Source organism: Acanthochromis polyacanthus, chromosome 18 (assembly GCF_021347895.1).
Source record: "Acanthochromis polyacanthus isolate Apoly-LR-REF ecotype Palm Island chromosome 18, KAUST_Apoly_ChrSc, whole genome shotgun sequence".
Classification (NCBI taxonomy): domain Eukaryota; kingdom Metazoa; phylum Chordata; class Actinopteri; family Pomacentridae; genus Acanthochromis; species Acanthochromis polyacanthus.
The window spans coordinates 6,454,823-6,475,399 of NC_067130.1; the positions used below are offsets into that span (position 1 = coordinate 6,454,823).

The 20,577-nt window shown below is 38.7% G+C and overlaps 3 protein-coding genes across 4 annotated transcripts; 2 read left to right on the plus strand and 1 right to left on the minus strand.

The window, feature by feature from the left end:
• Positions 1-1,224: 1,224 nt before the first annotated feature.
• On the plus strand, positions 1,225-11,143 carry prodha (proline dehydrogenase (oxidase) 1a). Its single transcript, XM_022194628.2, has 14 exons — positions 1,225-1,645; positions 1,763-1,971; positions 3,418-3,452; positions 4,387-4,536; positions 4,676-4,740; positions 5,405-5,521; positions 5,662-5,741; positions 5,877-5,958; positions 6,682-6,774; positions 7,025-7,171; positions 8,040-8,215; positions 8,302-8,400; positions 8,682-8,770; positions 10,237-11,143. Exons 1-14 carry the CDS (start codon positions 1,307-1,309, stop codon positions 10,425-10,427), a joined length of 1,872 nt encoding a protein of 623 aa, XP_022050320.1. The 5' UTR covers positions 1,225-1,306; the 3' UTR covers positions 10,428-11,143.
• A 3,306-nt stretch (positions 11,144-14,449) lies between these two features.
• On the plus strand, positions 14,450-19,138 carry gal3st1b (galactose-3-O-sulfotransferase 1b). 2 transcript variants are annotated; one of them, XM_022194623.2, is made up of 3 exons: positions 14,450-14,974; positions 15,898-16,040; positions 16,112-19,138. In XM_022194623.2, the coding sequence occupies exons 2-3, from the start codon at positions 15,919-15,921 to the stop codon at positions 17,262-17,264; spliced, it is 1,275 nt and encodes a 424-aa protein (XP_022050315.1). In that variant the 5' UTR covers positions 14,450-14,974; positions 15,898-15,918; the 3' UTR covers positions 17,265-19,138. The 2 variants fall into 2 exon arrangements, with proteins under 2 accessions (XP_022050315.1, XP_051794289.1); XM_051938329.1 differs by having other exon boundaries at positions 14,451-14,974; positions 16,115-19,138.
• Positions 19,139-19,670: 532 nt separating this feature from the next.
• LOC110951531 (cytochrome b-c1 complex subunit 9) lies at positions 19,671-20,570 on the minus strand. Its single transcript, XM_022194627.2, has 2 exons — positions 20,399-20,570; positions 19,671-20,213 (listed from the first exon to the last, which is right to left on the minus strand). The coding sequence occupies exons 1-2, from the start codon at positions 20,537-20,539 to the stop codon at positions 20,163-20,165; spliced, it is 192 nt and encodes a 63-aa protein (XP_022050319.1). The 5' UTR covers positions 20,540-20,570; the 3' UTR covers positions 19,671-20,162.
• Positions 20,571-20,577: the final 7 nt, after the last annotated feature.

Consider the following 20,577-nt stretch of genomic DNA (forward strand, 5'->3'; position numbering starts at 1 on the left):
CTCAGAGATCAGGTCTTAGTTATGATCTCGGTAATACACAGTGACAGCATTAGACATTCTCTTCTGATGCAATTTTACATCAGAATAATTTCCTGCATTGCTAAATTGCAAGTTTACCAATATAAGAAGTAGACCAACTGCAACAGTAGCTTAAAGACAGTAATACAATATGCTACAGAGGTACAGAAAGACATCAGTATGATAGCATTACGGAAAATAAATATGACTAGAATACAAAGTAGGAAGTAAAATTTGCAATGCTTCTGAAATAGTAAAATAATATCACATCACAATGAAATATTGCACATTAGATTAAAATGCTGCATATTAAATATTCTATATTACATAAAGTATTGCACATTAAAATACATATTGCACATGAAATAAAATATTACACGTGATAATGTAATATTGCACATGAACTTAAATATTGCACATGATGTTGAAATACTGTACATAAAATATTGCACATGACATTAAAATATTGTACATGAAATCGAAATATGAATGACTGAAATATGAATGAGATATTGCACAAGAGAATGAAATATTACACATTCGATTAAAATTTTGCACACGGAAATAAAATATTTCCCATGTTATTGAAATATTGAACTTGATACTTCAAGTAAAATTAAATATTCCACATTCTCCTGAAATACAACACATGAAAATAAAATTTTGTACATAAAATGAAGCATTGGACATAAGATCCAAATATTATACAAGATACTAACACTGACACTGAGTGCACCAAGTCACTGAGAAAAGTAATGTTGCAGATGATATTTATATCAATATTCAGATTTAATTGCCCATAAATAAAGTGAGCCATGAGTTACACTACCAGTCAATAGGTTGGACACACCTTATCATTTAATGTTTTTATTTAATTATTTTATGCATTGTGAATTATTACTGAAGACATCAGAAGTATAAAAGAATACATATGGAATTATGTTGTAAACAAAAAAAGTGTTAATCTTGAGTATTAATCTACATTGTACAAAAGAAACGAAATAAATAAGCAGAATGAGAAGGTGTGTCCAAACGTTTGTGTATATTTAGTAGCTCGTAATGGCTGAACAGAAAACGAGCCTTACTTAAATTAGGAGATGAAATTCAAACATCCCTGTTGGCAGCGTGTGTCCGCGCGTGATGCCTGGCACAGTGATGTAACACGTGAGGCCCCGCCCCCTCCAACCCCACCAGGCGCGAGATGTCATCAAACCGGCGCTCTTGAGAGCGCGCGCAGTACTTAACCACGGAGAAAGGAGGCAGCCTGCGCAGAGGAAGAGACAGAAACATGTCGTACACTAAGTTCGTACCTGCGCTGGTCAGGGCCAACACGGGGAACATCGGAAAGCTGCGAATCTCACCCGCGAGATGCCGGTCGACGGTCGTGTCCGCCAAGAGCCAGGAGGAGAAGGAGCCGCAGATGGATGGATGCACAGTGGTGGAGGCTGTGCCGGTGGAGCTCATCAGCCAGACCAAAAACCTGAGCAGCACGCCGCTCAGTAAAATCCACATCGACTTTGACAACACGCAGGAAGCTTACAGAAGCAAAGGGAACATCGAGCTGCTCAGAAGCCTGCTGGTCTTCAAACTGTGCACTATTGACGTCCTGGTTGAGAAGAACAAAGAGGTGAGTCAGAATAACTTCCTGTCTGGATGACTCAAAAAAATACACTTGTAGAAGCTTGTGAAAGCCCAATAACCTGTTATACACTTTGCAACTCCTCACCCTGGTTGTGTTTCCTAGTTGATGGACCTGAGCAAGAAGCTCCTGGGTCAGTGGATGTTTGAGAAGGTGATGAAGATGACCTTCTACGGCCAGTTTGTGGCAGGAGAAGACCACAACTCCATCAAACCGCTCATCCAGAAGAACCAGGCCTTCGGTGTGGGGGCCGTTCTGGACTACAGTGTGGAAGAGGACCTGACACAGGAGGAGGCAGAGATGAAGGAAATGGAGTGAGTATTTAATTAGACAATGCGATTCAATTAGGATGAAATATAAAGCAAAAATAATACATATTTAAACTTTAATTTATGCCTCATGTGCTCCAAAAGACAAACTGTTTACCTGCGATGTACTTAAGCCATAAAAATCACCTGAATCCAATTTATTTGTGTCACATAAAGGGTCCCAGCTGCTCGACAGCAGAACAGTCTGTTCTCGAATGAGCTTGTGTTTGTTTTTTACATCGAGGAAATACTTAGGTAAAAAAGGAATCCTGGGAAACGAGTCCATGCAAAGAGAGAACCTCCCTCCTGTCTACCTCCACATACCTGGAGTGTAATATGAGCTGCACACTGGAAAGCACAGCCACAGGAATGAAAGTTTACTGTAGCAATGAATAGATTTCTATGAAGGGTCTCTATAAGTTTAACAAGATGGGTAAACTGTAGACAGGCCAGTATCGATTATGTTGTAGTGAACTGTTAAGTTTACTGTAAGTTTACACCAAAACATTTTGACTTGAGGTTGTTTTGTTCTGTACCTCTCACTGCAGAGTGCATTATATAGGACATGGTGGCATATTTTGCTTTAGGCTCTTCTATCAGGTAAAACCAGTCATGATGTATGGGATATTATGACATTTTAGTGCTCAAAACGTGCAGCACTGACATTTAAAATACAGTCAGAAAGTCAGGTTTGATCACTTTTGTTGTGATCTTTAACCCCAGTTTTGCCAATGATCTTTTGTATTTTGGGGTAAAATATTCCACTGAGCTGCACTTTGGTATCCGTCCTTTCTTATCTTATCATATCATATCATGTATGCCTTCTGTTTTACTTCCTATCAAAGGAGCCTGGGTCACTGTAATCAAAGCAAAAAGGTGTTTTCTCTAGTAGGAAAACAGTGCTTGTCCCCTATTGGCCGCCTCAGACAGACCCCTCTCCTCTGATTGGTCGATTGGGCTTTTCGGCTGGGAGGCTGGAGCTCATGGAAATGCTGCCAAGCCTTGAGAGTAATGTGCTGGATCCCTTCAAGAGCAACATGCAAGGAAGTGTTATGTAATAGTCTGAGCTGAAAATAACCATATAGTGTCCTTTTTTAATTGGGTTTAATTTGCCAAGCTCAGGCGTACACGTGCTGAACTACGCAGCGTTTTCTGATGAAGATTTGGATTATTTTAATCAAGACCAAAATTAAATCCAATGAAAAAAGACAAACACAGTCTTTCCATTTGTTCCCTGAATCGTGATTCATGTTGCAGCATGAGAAATAAAAACATTTACCTTCATTAAAATGCAAGCTTTATCCTTTTTCGATCACAGTAGAAAAGTCTCTCCTGTCTAAAAGTTGATATGAGGAATTTAAAAAACTGACATCTTTTCACTTGTTTGTACTAAAGCCAACATTTAAACATTTTGTTCTTCTATTCTGATGCAAACCCTTCTTTCTCTTTCAGCTCATGTGTTTCTGAGGCAGAGAAAGAAAGTCCAGGTACGTATATGAGCCTTACTGTGTTTAATGTTGTGCAACTTCTCCGCTCCTGCATGACTCATTGACGAGACAAATGCTGCACAGTTACCAGGTTTAGATCCTGGTGTGCTTTGACATTCAGTTGCTTAATCTTGCCCTGAATGCAACACAAGTCTGTACTGGGTGTCCTGGTTGGTATGCTTAGTCATGCGACCGATGGGGGTCCAGCCTGGATGGGGCTGGTTATATCTGGATCTGGTGGTGTCTGAAACGCCCGGTCAGTTGGTGCAGTGAGGTGAAGCTTGGTTTGTGTAGAGGGGTTGGTGTTTACGACAAAATAAGTATGTATAGTTTACCTACTAGGGATTTCTCTGAACAACATATCAATATATCTGGGAGTCGTGTCAATGCTGTAAATAATTGTGATGTGTTCGATGACTACGGTTGTTTGAAGAATGGCTGTTTATTGCCAACTAATGGAATAGATAATAGACTAATTCCCTTTTAAGAATCCAAATGGTTCTTCTGTTTTTGATAAATTTGTTTTATTTTTATTTTACTACTTGTAACTGCACTAAACCCAAAACAAAAGATTATAGGATGGAAGTAACTCTGATTATTTTGCAGTCAAGTTCTAGAATGAAAACACTTAACTTTTCTCATCTGGAATCCTACAGCAGTCCTATTATTATTATTTTGGTCTGGAACAGGTGCTCAATACATTTCACTGCACGTTTTACTGGTTGTAATTGTGTTTTAATCTTGGAAAACTGTATTTTTACAGTATGCATTAAAGTCAGCATGTTACTCTGAAGACATTTGACTACCAGTAATGCAATAATTCATATTTAATGATCAAGAAATCTCTTTTTTTCAAACTCAGTTTAAATAGCTATACGCTATGTTCACTTTATTGTCCTCACAGGCAACTAAAATTACCGTCTTCTCTCTTTAGGCGACGATCATCGTGAGAAAAAGTACAAGGCCCATCGTCAGTTTGGAGACAGACGTGGAGGCGTCATCAGCGCTCGTACCTACTTCTATGCAGATGAGGCTAAATGTGACAACCAAATGGAGACGTTCATGAACTGCATTAGAGCCTCTGGTAAGTAGAAAAGTTTCTGAAGAAGCGATCAAAAATAGAATAAAACAAAGAAGGTAAACTAGCATAATATATAAGAGAGTTGGTTTAAGCAGAATAGATTTTTACGGCTCCGTATGACGTAGAATGTGATCAATTTCAGGTGGAGCTTCTAGTGATGGGTTTTCTGCCATCAAAATGACTGCTCTGGGACGCCCACAATTCCTGGTAAGATTTGCTTCTTTTCTTCAATGCTATCCAACAATAACAAAAACATTTCTGCCTAAGCTTTACTGATGAACAGGAGATCGGCACAAGGTCTTGATTAAAGGATAGTGGGGAAATAAAACATCATTTATGAGCCATTTATCTACAGTCAAGCCTGAAATTATTCATACCCCGAGCAAATTTTGACTTTCTTTTATTCAACCAGCAAGTTTTGTTTTTTTTTTGGATGGGAAATGACACAGGTGTTTCCTAAAAGACAACAAGATGATGTACAAGAGGCATCATTGTGAAAAAAAAATAATTTCCCAGCTTTTATTTACATTTTAATGTAATTTTAAGTCAAATCTGGTAGGAGTATGAATCATTTCGGGCTTGACTGCATCTTTGTAGTTTTGAGTCAGTGCTAGTTACAGCTTAATCACTTGAAATAGCTAATTCCAAGAAAGTGGCAGGAAAATTAGCCACGTTTCTAGTGTGAGGTGAGTGGATTCACACCTTAGTATCATAGTTTTAGAGCTTTCTCAGATGAAAGTGTTTTTCCAGTTACGAATGAGCAGAAGCTATTATTTTCTCTAAACAAATTGCTGATAAATGTAGTTCAATACAATCAGTATTCTAAGTGTGAATTGAACAATTAATGTGTTTTTGTTTTGTCTTTGAACAGCTTCAGTTTTCTGAAGTCCTGGTTAAATGGAGACGCTTCTTTAACTTCCTCGCAGCACAACAGGGAATATCTGAAATGATGGTTTTGGAACAAAAGCTGGAACTGGAACAACTGAAGGTGTGTTCAGCCTGCAGGAAAGTCTAACGCATGTTCATACATGCTCATGCAAAGCTGGTGTCTTCTCATGCACTCTTTTAAACCAACAATGGACTGAAATCATTGCAATAATATTTAATCTTTGAAATGTTTCCTTGTAGGAAAGCTTGACTGAGATGGGCATTGGAGCCAAAGATGACATTGAGAACTGGTTTACTGGAGAGAAGTTGGGTTTGTCAGGGTAGGATAGTCGCTCATTTACATTTATAGACCTGCAATCTAACCTTTTTAGCCCACACAGATTTTAACATGTTTTCCTCGAATTTCACCTATTTTGTATCTTCTTTTTTCGTTTATTTCCACATCATATTTGCAGAACGATAGACCTGCTGGACTGGAACAGTTTGATAAATGATACAACAAAAATCTCCAATCTGCTCATGGTGCCCAACCTTGAGGTGAGTCATTGTCATTTAAGCCTTTAGTGATTTCAGCCCAGCTCTGAAATGAAAAGGGGAAAAGAAAGTGACTATTTGAGTTGCTGAGATTGAAAGTTGTGTAAATCTTTGGGTCTTCTTTTATCTACCTTATCAGTGCAAAGTTAGCTGTGCAACATAGAGCCTCAAACTCTCATTCTTTAAAGGGTTCATTTCTCCAGAAGCGATAAAGACTGTAACCCTTTTTTCTGGTGATTATTGGCCACACTTCCTCAGCATGACAATCCTGACCCATAAATGTGATATAAGCTTTGCTTCCTTCAGCAGAAGTTGGATTTCTTTATGGCATGGTGGGAACAAGTTGACACAAGTTTTCCGGTGCAAGAAATCCAACTTCTTCCTACAAGATGATAACTTGCAGTGTTATGTCTTACCGCAAGTAAATATTGTGTTCCTAGGAATAAAAACATTACATGTTTCAGCACTTCTTATGCTCTCTTGACCTCATGAAGTGCCGATGCGTGTTGAGTTTTCGTGCATACGTTAATGCAGCAGGTGTAATTCAAGGCAGCTGCGAAACTTGATCACTTTGAAAACAGGTAGCAGGACCAAATGGTCGAGAAATTCAGAATGCTCCCATGCCTCGCCCTTACTTCTCCCGACACATGCAGATAAAATTTGTGTAATCATAAAGTAAGTAAATGCCAAATGATTTAACGTTGTGTGTGTGTGTTGGTTGTGTAGACCGGCCAGCTGGAACCTTTGCTGAATAAATTCACAGCCGAGGAGGAGAGGCAGATGAAGAGAATGCTGCAGAGAATGGACATTCTGGCCAAGGTGAGGATACCAGAACAAATAGATCTGGAAGTGATGTGTAATAATCAGAGGAAACTGAGAAATCAAAGTCCAAAACCTCTATAATAAATCAGAACAGAATCATGTCTTGTGCTGCTGTGCACAACTGCACATTAGCTGGATAAGATTCACTTATCAGATTCAGTTATCATGGTAAGGCATAATATAACATTAAAAGGCAAATATGTTTTTCCAGAAGCAAAAATACAGAAATGTTCTTTGTGCGCTGCAGCATGCCATGGATAATGGGGTGAGGCTTATGGTGGATGCTGAGCAGACGTACTTCCAGCCAGCTATTAGTCGACTGACCCTGGAAATGCAGAGGAAATTCAACAGAGAGAAGCCGGTGATTTTCAACACTTACCAGTGTTACCTCAAGGTGAGACCGCAGTTTCCTCATTACAGCTAATTAACTAAATTAAAAAGGATGTGTTTGGAAAGATTGTCGGTACATTGCATAATTGGATTTTGTATTTGCTCCTTTTTAAGCTCATTGAATTAGATAAAGACTTTAATTTGGAGATATCTTCTAATTATGACTTTCATATAACTCTCTCTTATTATCTCACAAATAGAACTTCATAATAACCTAAAATGATTGAACAATTATGAGAAAAAGGTTAAGGTGGTTAAAGAGGCATTATGGTGTATTTCATCACTTGTGCTTGAATGTGAATAAAAATTACCGTTAAAAGTCTTCACTTGTGTAAAAACATGCAAGAAAAACAGTTTGTTGGCATGGATTTATTCGGTAATACTGTTGGTTACAGCTAGAGGACTGTCTCTCTATCCTGTATTTGTTAGCATTATTTAAAAATTAGGTTAGCCAGATTACTTTTTAAAAGTTTTTTTGTTTTTCTGTGTATAACTATAACTATACAACTATCTTTGAATTATTTTGATATACTTTACATATTCAGATTTTACACGTAAGTTTGATGAGTTTTGGAAAGCTCCAAAGCATCATTTTCATGTGAATGTAACATAATAGTCAGCTGTATAATGCTGAGTTGGTTTTCTTGTAATTATGAGATGTTTTCTGACAAAATCAGGTGAATGTGACATTCTGCTGTGCAAACCACATGTATAGAAGAGCTTGGACAGATATTTGATTTGTGTAAAACAGCATTAAAACTCAACAGAATGTTATACAGAGATGTCAAAATGAAAATGAATAGTGTGACTTGATAATTTTGTTCGAAACTGTCATGTCTTTTTGTGTTTTTTCTAATGTTAATTCTGTTTAGGAAGCCTATGACAATGTAACTCTGGATGTTGAGCTGTCTCGGCGGGAGGGCTGGTACTTTGGTGCCAAACTGGTCCGTGGAGCCTACATGTACCAAGAGAGAGCCAGAGCCCAGGAGATCGGCTACGAAGATCCAATAAACCCGGACTACGAGGCCACCAACAGGATGTATCACAGGTAAGACTTCAATTATTATCAAGGCCTTTTCGTGAGTCGGCTAGAAAATCTGTAAATCCCAAACAAATCTCTCGTTGTTTGTCCAGGTGTTTGGACTATGTGCTGGAGGAGATTGAACACAGCAGGAAAGCAAACGTCATGGTTGCCACTCACAATGAGGACACTGTGAAGTTCACCCTCGAGAAGTACGTTTTGTATGAGTCCTGCGTGAAAAAAGTACAAAGACGGTTGAACAGATTTTGTTTGAACTTACACGAAAGCCTTAAAGCTCTCATTCATAAAGGATTAGCCCCAGTGGTGCAAGCTAATGCGTACGATGTCGCTCTAAGTAAAGCGTACTCTTTGTCAACTTTCCAGAGCAATTATGGAGTTCGCAGAGTGAGATTATGACATCAGTGGTGGAATACTACACTCCTGCTCTGGTTATGTAACAGCTCCATAACATGTGTCCCATTTGTTTTGTCAGGATGAATGAGATGGGCCTTTCACCCACCGAGAATAAAGTTTACTTTGGACAGCTGCTCGGCATGTGTGACCAGATCAGCTTCCCGCTAGGTATGTTGAAGTCAGCTGGGATGCTAAAAGTGCACAGTACGTTATGGAATCACAGAGTGTTATATCACACGGTCATGTGGCCATAGAGGACCCAATAAAACATAGCCATTACATATGTCAGCTTTTCTATACTGAGGCAGCCGCTGACCTTAGAAATACTCCAGCCAATCTGTGGATATGTTGGGAGCAAACAGTCCCAGTTGGCAGTGCCATTAGCCGACTGTTACGAAACGTTACGTCAATTTGACTCTGCAGAGGTGCACACTATCAGTCTGAACACAAACACCTCACTATCCTACATTAGTGTGACAGTCATAGTATCGAACACGGTGTACAATTTGTACATTTTGTACAAGATGCAGCATGAAACGGCAATTAACTCCAAACATTCTCCCATGTCAAACCTGTTAGCTGTCATCTTTTCACTTGAGTATGGTCTGGGCGCCCTGTGGGAGCTGGGAACTTTGGCACGGCTTTAGCTTCATGCCAACGTGAAGGGCCAAGGGTGTATATTTGTTTTTAAAAAAACACGGTTTTTGTACATATTTATGCTTATTGCAGATGAATAGTGAGGATTAATGCTGAGACAGTCACAAATTACTTTTGAATTCACATTTTTACAAATTATTCAGATTTTTTTCCCCTATTATTCCTCCACTTCAAAGAGCAGGATGACTTTGAAAACAACAACTTAGAATCAACCAAAAGTAAAACATTTCATTTCCTAGGAGCACCGTGCCGCATTCAACAAGCACAAAAGCCTCGGGGCACAAGAGACAGTTCCAAATGCTCTGTGGACTGACTATGCTGTGCAAACAAACTACATATAAGAAACTCCCAATAAACCTGACAAGAAGAACTTAAGCTATGACTAATTAAACATATTTTTATATTTAGTGATAGGCCTTCTCATTTGATGATTTTTATTTATTTATTTTATACATTGTAGATTAATACCGAAGACATCAAAACATTAAAAGAATACATATGGAATTATGCTGTAAACAGAAGAAGTGTTCATCTTTGGTATTCATCTACAATGTAGAAAATATAACAAATAAATAAAAAGCATTGAATGAGAAAGTGTGTCCAAACTTTTGACTGTGTGAGTTGAGTTTGACCTTGGAATATCCACCACACATTCTCACATTTTAGTGTTATCATAGCATATTTGTCAACACATGGCAAATAATGCTGCACTTTTATTTCAGTTTACTCACCAAACATTAATGTGGTTTTTCCCCCAGATCCATTTTTCTATCTACCCTGACAACTCTGTCAGTTACTGTCAGCTTGTTGCTTTAAACCTATTTACTGTCTGGCTCTTCTAAATCTTCTTGGCCCTTCTTCTGCTACTTGCATGCTGTTGATGGACTTCATCTGCAAAGTCATGACGCTGAATGCACGCACGGTGGAGACAGGGGACACTGATTTTCAAACCTGTCTCTCTGCTCTCTTGGAAACAGGTCAAGCCGGTTTCCCGGTCTATAAGTATGTTCCTTACGGCCCCGTCAACGAGGTCATTCCTTATCTGTCTCGCCGTGCTCAAGAGAACCGCGGCTTCATGAAGGGATCCCAGAGAGAGCGCAGCCTGCTGTGGAAGGAGCTGAAGCGCAGACTGCTGGGCGGTCAGATTTTGTACAAGCCTGTCTACTGAGTCACAGGACCACAACATACTAACATGTCTGCAAGCATTCCACTGTCTTTAGCGTACCTCTTACTGTTAGCGACTCTTTGTGGTGGGACATTTATGTCTTTTACCGGGTTGCACAGCTGCACAACAGAGAAGAAAGTTTTGCATTTCACTGACAGGTATTTCATATGTGGTATGGTTCCTGCTTTTAGAAGGCGATAAAGAGGGGTTAAAGCACTGTAATAGTAACACACTGTAGCAATACATGTGCTGCTTCATTAAGAAATAACGATTATTTATCTCTAAACTTTAACCTGACCACAGTAATCCTCAGAATCAAATCTGCAAAAAATATTATATTTAAAGACTTAAAGGCTATTTATGTTTCTAAATGTTGATCGTTTCTGATATACAGCTGAGAAAAGTATGTTGTGTATTTTTTGACTACCAAAGGTGGCTTACTTGTACATAAAAAACTGACATTTGCTTTTTAAATGGTTGTATTCGCTTTTTTCTTAGGTTGCTGTCACTTAAAGTGCCTTATGATTGTCTTAACAAGATTGACCGGAAGCTACTGTACGACTTAGTTTTTGTTACTGTACACTCCTCTAAGGGGAATTGTGAACTGTTTTAATTAGCATGTTCATTGCAGATTTTTTTGTCCGTGTGTCAACAAATAGTTTGCTACATTTTATGCAGCATATAGACTTTGATAACATAAAAAGAGATCTGTACTTGTATGTCTGGTCCTCTTTTTGATCTCTCTTGATCCCTGCACATCGATATCCATAAGACAAAGAGAAGATAAAATGTCAAATGTACTGTGGAAGTGTTGAAACCTGCCCACAATCGTTGGTGATTGTTTGCAGTACCTTTCAAACAAGCTCCAAACAACGAGCGACTCGCTGTGACCCATTTCGCCAGTCATTCACGCTTCGACTGCTTTAATCGTTGACGTGTACCAGATGGTCCTAACTTCATTTTCTGTGAAGTCGACAACATCTTCTGGCTATCAAACACAGACAGCAGATGTTCAAAGCAGAAAAACAGGAAATTTCAGGACACGTGTTCCAAAATGTTCCAAAAACATGACGTAGGTGCTGTTGCAGTCTTCAAGAAAACTTCACTCAAGTACGAGAAGGTGAAGCTGCAGAGCTTTTTATTTTTCCAGAGACGGTTTGAGAGACTGGTTGTGTCAGATGTGAAACATTTGTGAGTTGAGGGGTCGTGACTGGTTGAATGAAAATGGAAACTGGAATGTTATTTAGGGCTGAAAATGAAAATTTCCTGTCATCATTACTGCCTTTCTAAAGCTTGTATTTTACACAACAGTAATGTAAGAATAACATTTTGTTCTTGCAGCTTTAGAAAGTCCTGAATCATGTTTTTGCTCCAAGTGCAACATCATAACTCCAACATATTACCAATAATGATAATGACTCAATTAGTGGCCATAGTGCCTAATGTCTTTTTGGACCTTTGTAGATCTGATTGTCCTGTTTTAAGGTGATGGTTGATTGTCTCACCTTGTACAAATTATGCTGATGTGATACTTTTAAGTGTTCATGATTTAGTTTTATTTGTTATTGTTTTGTTTCCTCATCACTGCTGTATCATTATACTTGTAAAAATATGTGTAAATATTGATTACAATAAAAGTGGTTAACGTAAAAAGAGACCAGAATTGCTTTAATGCCTTTCCAGAGTAGAAGTATTTATAGCAGTAAACATCTGTTAAGTTTATTCAGCATTTGTAGAATTTGAAACTCACATAGAATCTAAAATATATATTTTTTTGTTATTCTAAAGATATGCAAACTGCGGTTTCTGTCATTGTAGATCGTACTCAGTGCAGCAGCCCCAGACTGGATAGATGCAGCCCTGCTCTTATCGCTCAGTGAAATTGATCAACCGACTCTCCTCTGACGTATTCTGAAATCAGTGACATCAGCTATTGCCACACAACTGTGGGCTTGTTCTGCCAAACTGATGTGACCTACTGAAACAGAGACAAGTTCTCCTGAGGCCTTGACAGCAGCAGCTGAGGCAGCAATTTGGACACATTTTGAGTCATTTCTAAATCAATCTAAGTCAGATTTTACGTGTTATGGTCATTTTCTTTTCCGATATTTTGGACTTTTTTGTAATTTTGGATAAATTTGGAATAATTCTGAGAACATTTTGGTGTTTCAGTAACTTTAAAAGTTTTACAGTTTTGACATTTTGAACATTTTTGAGTTGTGTTGACTAGTTTGTGGTTTTTTTCCAGTTTCATTTTAATTTTCCATAGATTTTGAATCATTTCAGAAAGATTTAAAGTCAGTTTTGACTTTTTTGTTTCTGTTCTTATTTTTGGAGTTATTTAAACTTTGTTGTTGTTTTGGACACATTCTAAGTCACTCTGAACACAATATCAGCCAATTTTGACAGCCTTGGATGACTATTGTATGGATTTTAACAGATTTTTCAGTCATTTCAGAATTATTTTTTTAATGCCAATATCAGAATTTTTTACTCCTGAGATTTGGTATTGGGCCCCTCAATGATTTCATTATCAGTTGAGCTCTAATATGACAGCATAATTTCTAGGAGACTGGGTTATCACATAACTGGAGTGAGACTGAGCAAGCACTGCTACGTGTTTCGTATAATATGTGCATTGCTATGACACTGTCATTGTAAGGTATTTTATACATTTTTAACACCTGACCAATTCAGCCACTATTCACAGAATAAAGTCTTGCAAGTCTTACAGGCTCTGTACATGTGCATAAATGCACCGCTGTGCAACATCAAATGTAAAACGATTCAAAATTGTATCACATCGTAATATTTGCATAACCTTGGACAGTAGCGTTTTTGCTCTCAGCTGCTCTTTGCTGCAGATGCTGAGTTGCCGTAACCTTTTATTTACCATAACGGGTTCAAATGAAGTCAAACCAGGTGACGTACTTGTCTAGGTCATAGTTTGAACTTTATCTTCTGTAGAAACTCCTGTATCATTTTGGCAGTGTGCTTTGGATCATTTTTATGCTTCATTATCATGAATACTCCTCTTCTGTCAAGCTTCTGCAGCCTGAGAGTGCTTATGTCAGCCAGTATTATGGCATTTATGGCGCAATCTATAAATGCCATCCCCCAAGACCTTTTTGCACTCATGTAGCCTCATATTATCACACTACCTTCTCTGTGCTTCACTGCCGGGACCATGCATTCACTGTGGTAGGCCTGGCTGGCTAGATTCAGGCTTCACCACACCTGAATCAAATAAATTCATCTTGGACTCATCTGATCAAAATCTGTTATGTTCATCGAGCTTGTTTTAAGGCATTTTAGCGCAGTTTACTTCTGTTTTGTTTTAGTCTCGTTTTGTTCCTGAAACGCAAGCAATATTTCTTCTTCTTGGATGTTATCTTTAGAGGTTGACATTATTCAGTGTCCATCACACTGTCAAAGTGGTCACAGACACAGTTTCTGGTATTACAGCTCATCCTGTGCCTCCTGAAAATTGCTGCAATTGTGTTTTGATCAGATATTTTCATTCTAATGGAAATTGTTTTTCACATGCAGACATGCAGATAGATTAAGCCCTCGGGTGGAAAACTGAGAAAGTTCTGGTGTTCACAGCACATTTTATAGGCCTCAGGCAGATTCAGAATCACAGGTGATCTCAGTTTTGTTTCAGTGATCACAGGGTTTCTAACTTGTGTGAAAGTAATCACAAGGGTATTCACTTTTGTTGCACTGAGTTTCTACTTTGAGGCCTGGATGTTTAATATGGGCTTGTAAAGTATCTGTTTTTGACTGGTCAGTAGATGAAGTGCTCCACTTGACTACTTCGATATTATGCAAATATTGAGAAGCAATGCAGTTGATTTTGCACAGGCACTCACTCTGTTGTATGCAGAAGGGGGGGGGGGGGGTTGAAGAGAGCTGTTGTAATGTTAAAATACTGCCTTATGTCACAAAAAGATGAAGATTTTGCACACTCCAGTGTTCTTATGACTGGACTGACAAATCCTCCACCTCAAACAATAAAAAAAATGGTTATCAGTAAGTTACACTCACCTGATCTGACTTCTTTGATTTGCTGCTGTAGATAAGAAAATGTGGGTAAATAAAACTAACAGGTTAAGACTTTGGTAGTACGAATAAACATTGGTGCACGTGTGCAGTGAAAACAGTTTTGTTTAAGAGAAAACGCTGTTCCACTGATTAAACTATATTTGTGTATAGATACATTGGGCTCACTGATCACATCTTAAGTATCAATCTGAATATATAAAGCATCGATTAGCAAGATACATTCAACTTTTTAGTTAGCTATTAGAGCAGTTATGTAGGGGTGTGTCTTTCTACAAAAGCCTTTTCAAACCAGTTCAGCCCATAGACTGTATGTCTACAGTTCAGCCCTCATAGGAGGGGGAGAATTTGGCTACTTTCAGTTGTACCAGCAGCCAATAAGACAGCTAACACTTCTGGGATCGTATACAACACGCTGAACAATAGAGGATTTTCTTTCAACTTATGGAAAATAATCCCCCAGACCCTGCTAATGCTGTCAACTCCAGGTAGGTAAAGCTCTCTATTTGTTTTTTTCTTCTACAAACGCTTCAACACCTAATCAAATGTTTGATGTATTATTTGATTTACCACGTCATTTGTAGTCGAACTGTTATGGTAGTTAAAGTTTTGAAAGCCTCCTGCAGATGTGTAGGCCTTGATCAAATTGAATTTCTTACATTATTTGATTTTGTTTCCACAACTGGATGAGACATACACATTAGAAATATTTTAAGCAAATGTCACAAATGAACAACATGCATGTAGATGATGAGTGTCAAAGATAAGTCAGAACAGACATCCAAAGGGACCCACCTGTTCACATGACACCACCTGCTTCAATTTGTCTGCAATTATCAGGAGAAAGCATCCGTCCAGAGTCAACAACAGAAACCTGTTCACATATTTTGCCATTTTGATTTTAAATATGTTTTCTGGTAAAGTGAACACTGTTGTTCTCTTATAAGACGCTTTACATAATGAAGGATCTATTCTTGTTTTCTTTCTGGGGTTTGCTGAAAAGGAAATTTAAGAACCATAAACATGTTTGAAGTGTCAACATGTGGGGTGTGTTTTATTTACTAGAAAAGATGATGCATCAGTTTTCTTCCTTATCTGTATTTTCTGTTTCTCACATGGATCTTTTTTAAACCTTTTCTTTTTAGAGCAGTAACAAATACTATGTCACATTTAATTTAAACAGTCCTTAGCCTGGCATGATTTTTATAAATCCGAGGTACACTGCCACATTGACGGATAAGGTAAGGGGGTAATTAGTGGGCTTGGGTATGGTAGAAATAGCTTCGGTTTCATGAAACTGCTCTTTGATTTAGTGAGAACATGAAAGCAACACAGGAACATCCAACAAGGTGTGTATCAAATCTGTGTGCACATTTCCTCTATACATGAATATGGCTTAAATTCATTTCAGGTTCCTATTTGAATTTCAATAATGTCTGGCATCAAAGGAAGAAAGTGCAAAGCTTTAATACGAGGGCTAATTCCCTGGATTTTACTGCCCAACATCATGCTGCTGCTGTACTGCTTGACGAATCCGAGCCAAGGGAAAATGAGGTAGATATTTAAAATGAAATTCGTGTTTTGTTGACTCCAAGTCAAAAAAATTCACTATTCTTTATTTGCAGCAGCTCCCAAGAAGACACGTGTCCTCTCAGCATGACAAGATTATTAAAGAAAAGTTCACCAATGTCCTCTCAAAGTGCAGAATCCCAGTCACAACAGTGCTCTCCCAAAGTAAACATCATGTTCATGAAGACGCACAAAACTGCCAGCAGCACCATCCTCAACATTCTCTTCAGGTTTGGAGAAAAGCACAAGCTTAAGTTTGCATTTCCTGATGGACGCAACGACTTCTTCTACCCATCGCCCTTCCTGTGCTCCCAGGTGAAGGACTACAGGCCTGGAGAGTGTTTCAACATCGTCTGTAACCACATGCGATTTAACCATCAGGAAGTATCCAAGCTCCTGCCTCCGGATGCCGTGTACGTCACCATCCTACGAGACCCAGTGGATCTCTTCGAGTCCTCCTTCCATTACTACCACAGAGCAGTTCCCCTCACATGGAGGATTGGTGGAGAGAACAAACTGGACGAGTTTCTAAACAATCCTCAGGCCTTCTACAGTCCAGAGGCTTATAACTCATTCTATCTTAAAAATCTGCTCTTTTTTGACTTTGGTTTGGATAACAACCTTGAAGCTGATGATCCTCATGTAATGAGAGACATTCATAACTTATCAAAACATTTTCACCTAGTCCTCATTGCAGAATATTTTGAGGAGTCTCTTATTCTGCTGAAGGATTTACTCTGTTGGAGCATGGACGACATCCTGTATTTTAAGCTTAACGCTCGCAGAAGCTCGTCTGTGTCTCGGTTGAACCCTGAGATGAGAGCCAAAGCTCTGCAGTGGAACGGAGCCGACTGGAGACTGTACCAGCATTTTAATGCTACCTTCTGGGCCAGAGTGGAGGCTTATGGGAGAGAGAGAATGAAGCAGGAGGTAAACCAGCTGAGGAGAAGAAATGCTGAGATGAAGGCCCTCTGTATTGAAGGTGGAGAAGCTGTTGGAGCCCAGAAGATTCAGGATGGGCGTTTCCGGCCCTGGCAGCCGGTTGGAGAGAGTTCCATCCTGGGTTACAACCTAAAAAAAGACACTGATCCCAAATTCAAGGCAATTTGTGAGAAAATGGTCACACCTGAAATAGAATACTTATCAAACTTAGGTGTGAGCCTGTGGCTGACCAGGCTATGGGGATGGTTAAAAGATACCATTTACTGACGGCTTACTGCCTTATTTATGTTTTACTTTTATTTAGAAAATGTACTATAGGGCAATTTATACTGGAACATGTGTTCATATTACCTTCTTCTAACAGATGCTTTCTTTTTTTAAAAAAAAGGTCTAATGATAAACTCCAAATGTCAGACATGATTTATCACCTGAACTGAGTTATTCTTGAGCCTTCTTTCAGCTTTAAACACCCCAATGAGATAACTACATAACCAAAATTTCATGTATTACAGTCATAAAATGTTCATCACTCACAGGATTGCAGATGTGACTCAGTTAATTCACTCAGATAGAGAGAGAGACACTTTACTATGTGATGTAAAAAAAAGCTGTGTTTACACTGTTATTTTATGGCTTTAGGCTTTACATACGAACAGTAACACGCCTCCTTTTTGGTTTGTCTAAATACTAAGATTTGCTTCCTCAGTAAGATTTCAGCAATTCAGTAATATTGTGCAAGGCTCATTTGTTCCTCCACTGCAAGCACCGAGGCTTCTGGCCAAAGTCGTATGCATGTTCCAGAGCACATAGCATCAATTTTGAGAGCCCAGGTGCTTTTTGTTTTTGATCCTACAGCAATCACACCAGACTAGTAGACATCAATGATAACAGGCCTTTTCAATGAGACTGTCTATTCATTAGGGTAGGCAGTGACAGTGCGCCACCTAGAGGTCTGAGACTCAAGTGCTGTTTGTGTGCGATGCATTTGAATCACTGCAGCCTCTCCTGACCCCATCTCAACGGTTTACATAAGACGTGATAAACGTCGTTCACAGTAATTATAGCTCGACATACGCATGTGTATATTTTATTTTCAGCCCAGAAGCAGTCAGAAGTGACTTACCTGATTGTTTGGATGGCTGAAAAGATTCCTTGACATTTTCGAAAAGAGAAGGTTCAGCTTAAATCAGTAATGTCAACTTGTAGTTACTTTATGTGAGACCTTCTTGCAGGTGTAAAGAACCATCAAGGCCATTAAATAACTATTTATATTCAGTTCAACTGTTGAAATATGCAAGTCATGTCTTCAGAATCAATCTGGAGTCATGATGCTCTTTCCCTGTGAACATTTATTACGTTGTATAACTTTTGTCTGCATGTGAATCATCCTCTGCTTTAAGCCGGGTGTTTTGTAGTAAGCCAAGTTAAGGGTTTAACTCAAAACTAACAGTCTGGAAGTCATGTGTCTCATGTAAGTGTGATAGTGATGTGAATATTAATTAATATAGTAATAGTAATGGTCTTTTTGTTATTTATGTTGTTGTATGTAAGCTGCTGAATACTTGAATTTCCCTCAGATTTAATAAAATATCTATCTTTGTATACATTTATCTATCTATCGATCTATTGCAGTTATTTATACTCATTTGTTGTGTGTGTACTTTCCCATATTTTGTTATAATGTAGTAGATGTGACAACAGTGGCCAGTTGGAAGTGCTCCTTCTATGTTTATGTGGCACTTTTAGTCTCAAAATCAGCATGGAGATTTTTCTGGTTTTGTGTCCTTCCATTCTGAGCTGTTTAATAAAGTAGAAGTGCTTCTAAATGCTGCTCTTGCAAAACATGCTGATACTTTGGAAGTGTGTGGTCAAGAAAAGTGTTTTTCATGACGATAGAAATGTCTTAAAATACTTTGCCTTTCATTTAAATGTCAGAAGAGATCCTTTTGTCAATGACAAACTGTAACTTCATTTTCAACCCCTATCAAGTTTACAAGTCCTATTTGTTCTTTTTATTTGTAGAAATATTCCAAGACTGTTAATGGTTAACAAGTAATAAATGAGTTTCTAGTTCAGAACCTCTATTATACTGAAATGAAAAATTAAGCTGACCACGTCAAGTCAAAGTTATTTGCTAAGCATATAATAGTATAGCACATAAAAGACACTGTGCTGTGGGTATGTGACATCATTTCACTTTCTATGCTTAGTCCAAATTACAAATGTATATCACAGTGAGCTAATCAAGTCAGTTACCTATCTGGACATTTAAATCAACGGACATTGCACCAAAGTGATTTTCAGTGAAAAAATAAGATGACCTAAGATTAACCTAACATGTTTTATTGTGGTTAAGACTCAACAGAGTGATTTACAGTGCCAATTTACCCAAGTGGTAAAAATATTCAGGATTCCTATTAAGGAAATCCTACAAATATATAAAATACAACTTTATCTGGCAATTTTAGAGATTAACCCAACTAATTTAGAACTGAAGTTATGACTACAAAAACATACATTGTGTAAATATCTAGTACAGAAGTGCATTTGTTCACTGAAATACAGACTCCCTGCTGAGCTTTTTCCCTCTCAAAAAATGACAGATAAAATAAAGATTTCCTTGAGATGACATACATACTCACAGTAACTATATGACACAGACAGACTTCCATGTCTCAATACGAACATATTCATTTAATTAGCAGGTTAAGCTCAACACACACATTCAAATTACATAACGTTAAAAGAGTGTATGCCTGTAGGATTACTAGTTATGTCCCAGGAAAGTTGCAAATTCAATGGGAGCGTATAGCACTGACACATGCATGCCACAATCCGAATGGCAAATCAAAACACTGCGAGATGTGTAAGACATTTACACATGTTTAATTTAACAATGTACAATCTGTGAGGAGAGCGAAGGCATTACAAACAACAACAAGGACCGGGGACGAGGCGACAGGAACTGCTGCTCAATCTTCACGGTGGTCTGGACCACCAGTCAGCTCCCACAGCTCCTCTGGTAGCCGCTGTCAGTCTGGGCATGACATTGAACACATAGTCCATGATGACTGCTGCTTGTCTCAGGTGTGTAGTCCAGGAAGAATGGGTGATGGAAGTGTGACAACAGTTGCACTTCAGCCTTAGATGACCCCGGGCCGCCTTCTATTCTTCCTCTTTGTTCTCGTAGTTGTGTTTGATGTGCTTCCATAGTTTCTGCAACACATCCACATTAAGTGGCGTTAGACATTTCATATGAACAAATGAACTTGATTAACAAGTGGTTCCTAAAGGACGTTATCACCCGGCTTTAGCGGGCGAGCTAGCTTAGCTAACGCTAGCGCCGCTTCGTCCTCTGCTTACAAGGTCAGCAGCAATAAAACACCAAAAAACACACTTACCCCCCGGTTCATTTGCTCAAAAATAGCGTCACCGCCTTGGTCAAATAACCGTTCGAAGAAAACTGCTCCAACCATGATGGTTACAGCGAAAGTGGACGTTCTCCTGAAGAGAAGATGGTACACGGACTTACCCAGCGACATGTCGGCGGTGTAATGCGAACTGCGCAGAGCCGGATGGT

Bases quoted from the DNA above. Each gene is read 5' to 3' on its own strand.
- LOC110951531 (XM_022194627.2), bottom strand. From the start codon at position 20,539: ATGTCGCTGGGTAAGTCCGTGTACCATCTTCTCTTCAGGAGAACGTCC. The intron at 20,214-20,398 runs GTAAGTGTGTTT...GATGTGTTGCAG, and splicing joins TTGAGCAAATGAACCGGGGG to AAACTATGGAAGCACATCAA.
- prodha (XM_022194628.2), top strand. From the start codon at position 1,307: ATGTCGTACACTAAGTTCGTACCTGCGCTGGTCAGGGCCAACACGGGG. The intron at 1,646-1,762 runs GTGAGTCAGAAT...TGTGTTTCCTAG, and splicing joins TGGTTGAGAAGAACAAAGAG to TTGATGGACCTGAGCAAGAA. The intron at 4,741-5,404 runs GTAAGATTTGCT...GTCTTTGAACAG, and splicing joins TGGGACGCCCACAATTCCTG to CTTCAGTTTTCTGAAGTCCT.
- gal3st1b (XM_022194623.2), top strand. From the start codon at position 15,919: ATGTCTGGCATCAAAGGAAGAAAGTGCAAAGCTTTAATACGAGGGCTA. The intron at 16,041-16,111 runs GTAGATATTTAA...CTTTATTTGCAG, and splicing joins CCGAGCCAAGGGAAAATGAG to CAGCTCCCAAGAAGACACGT.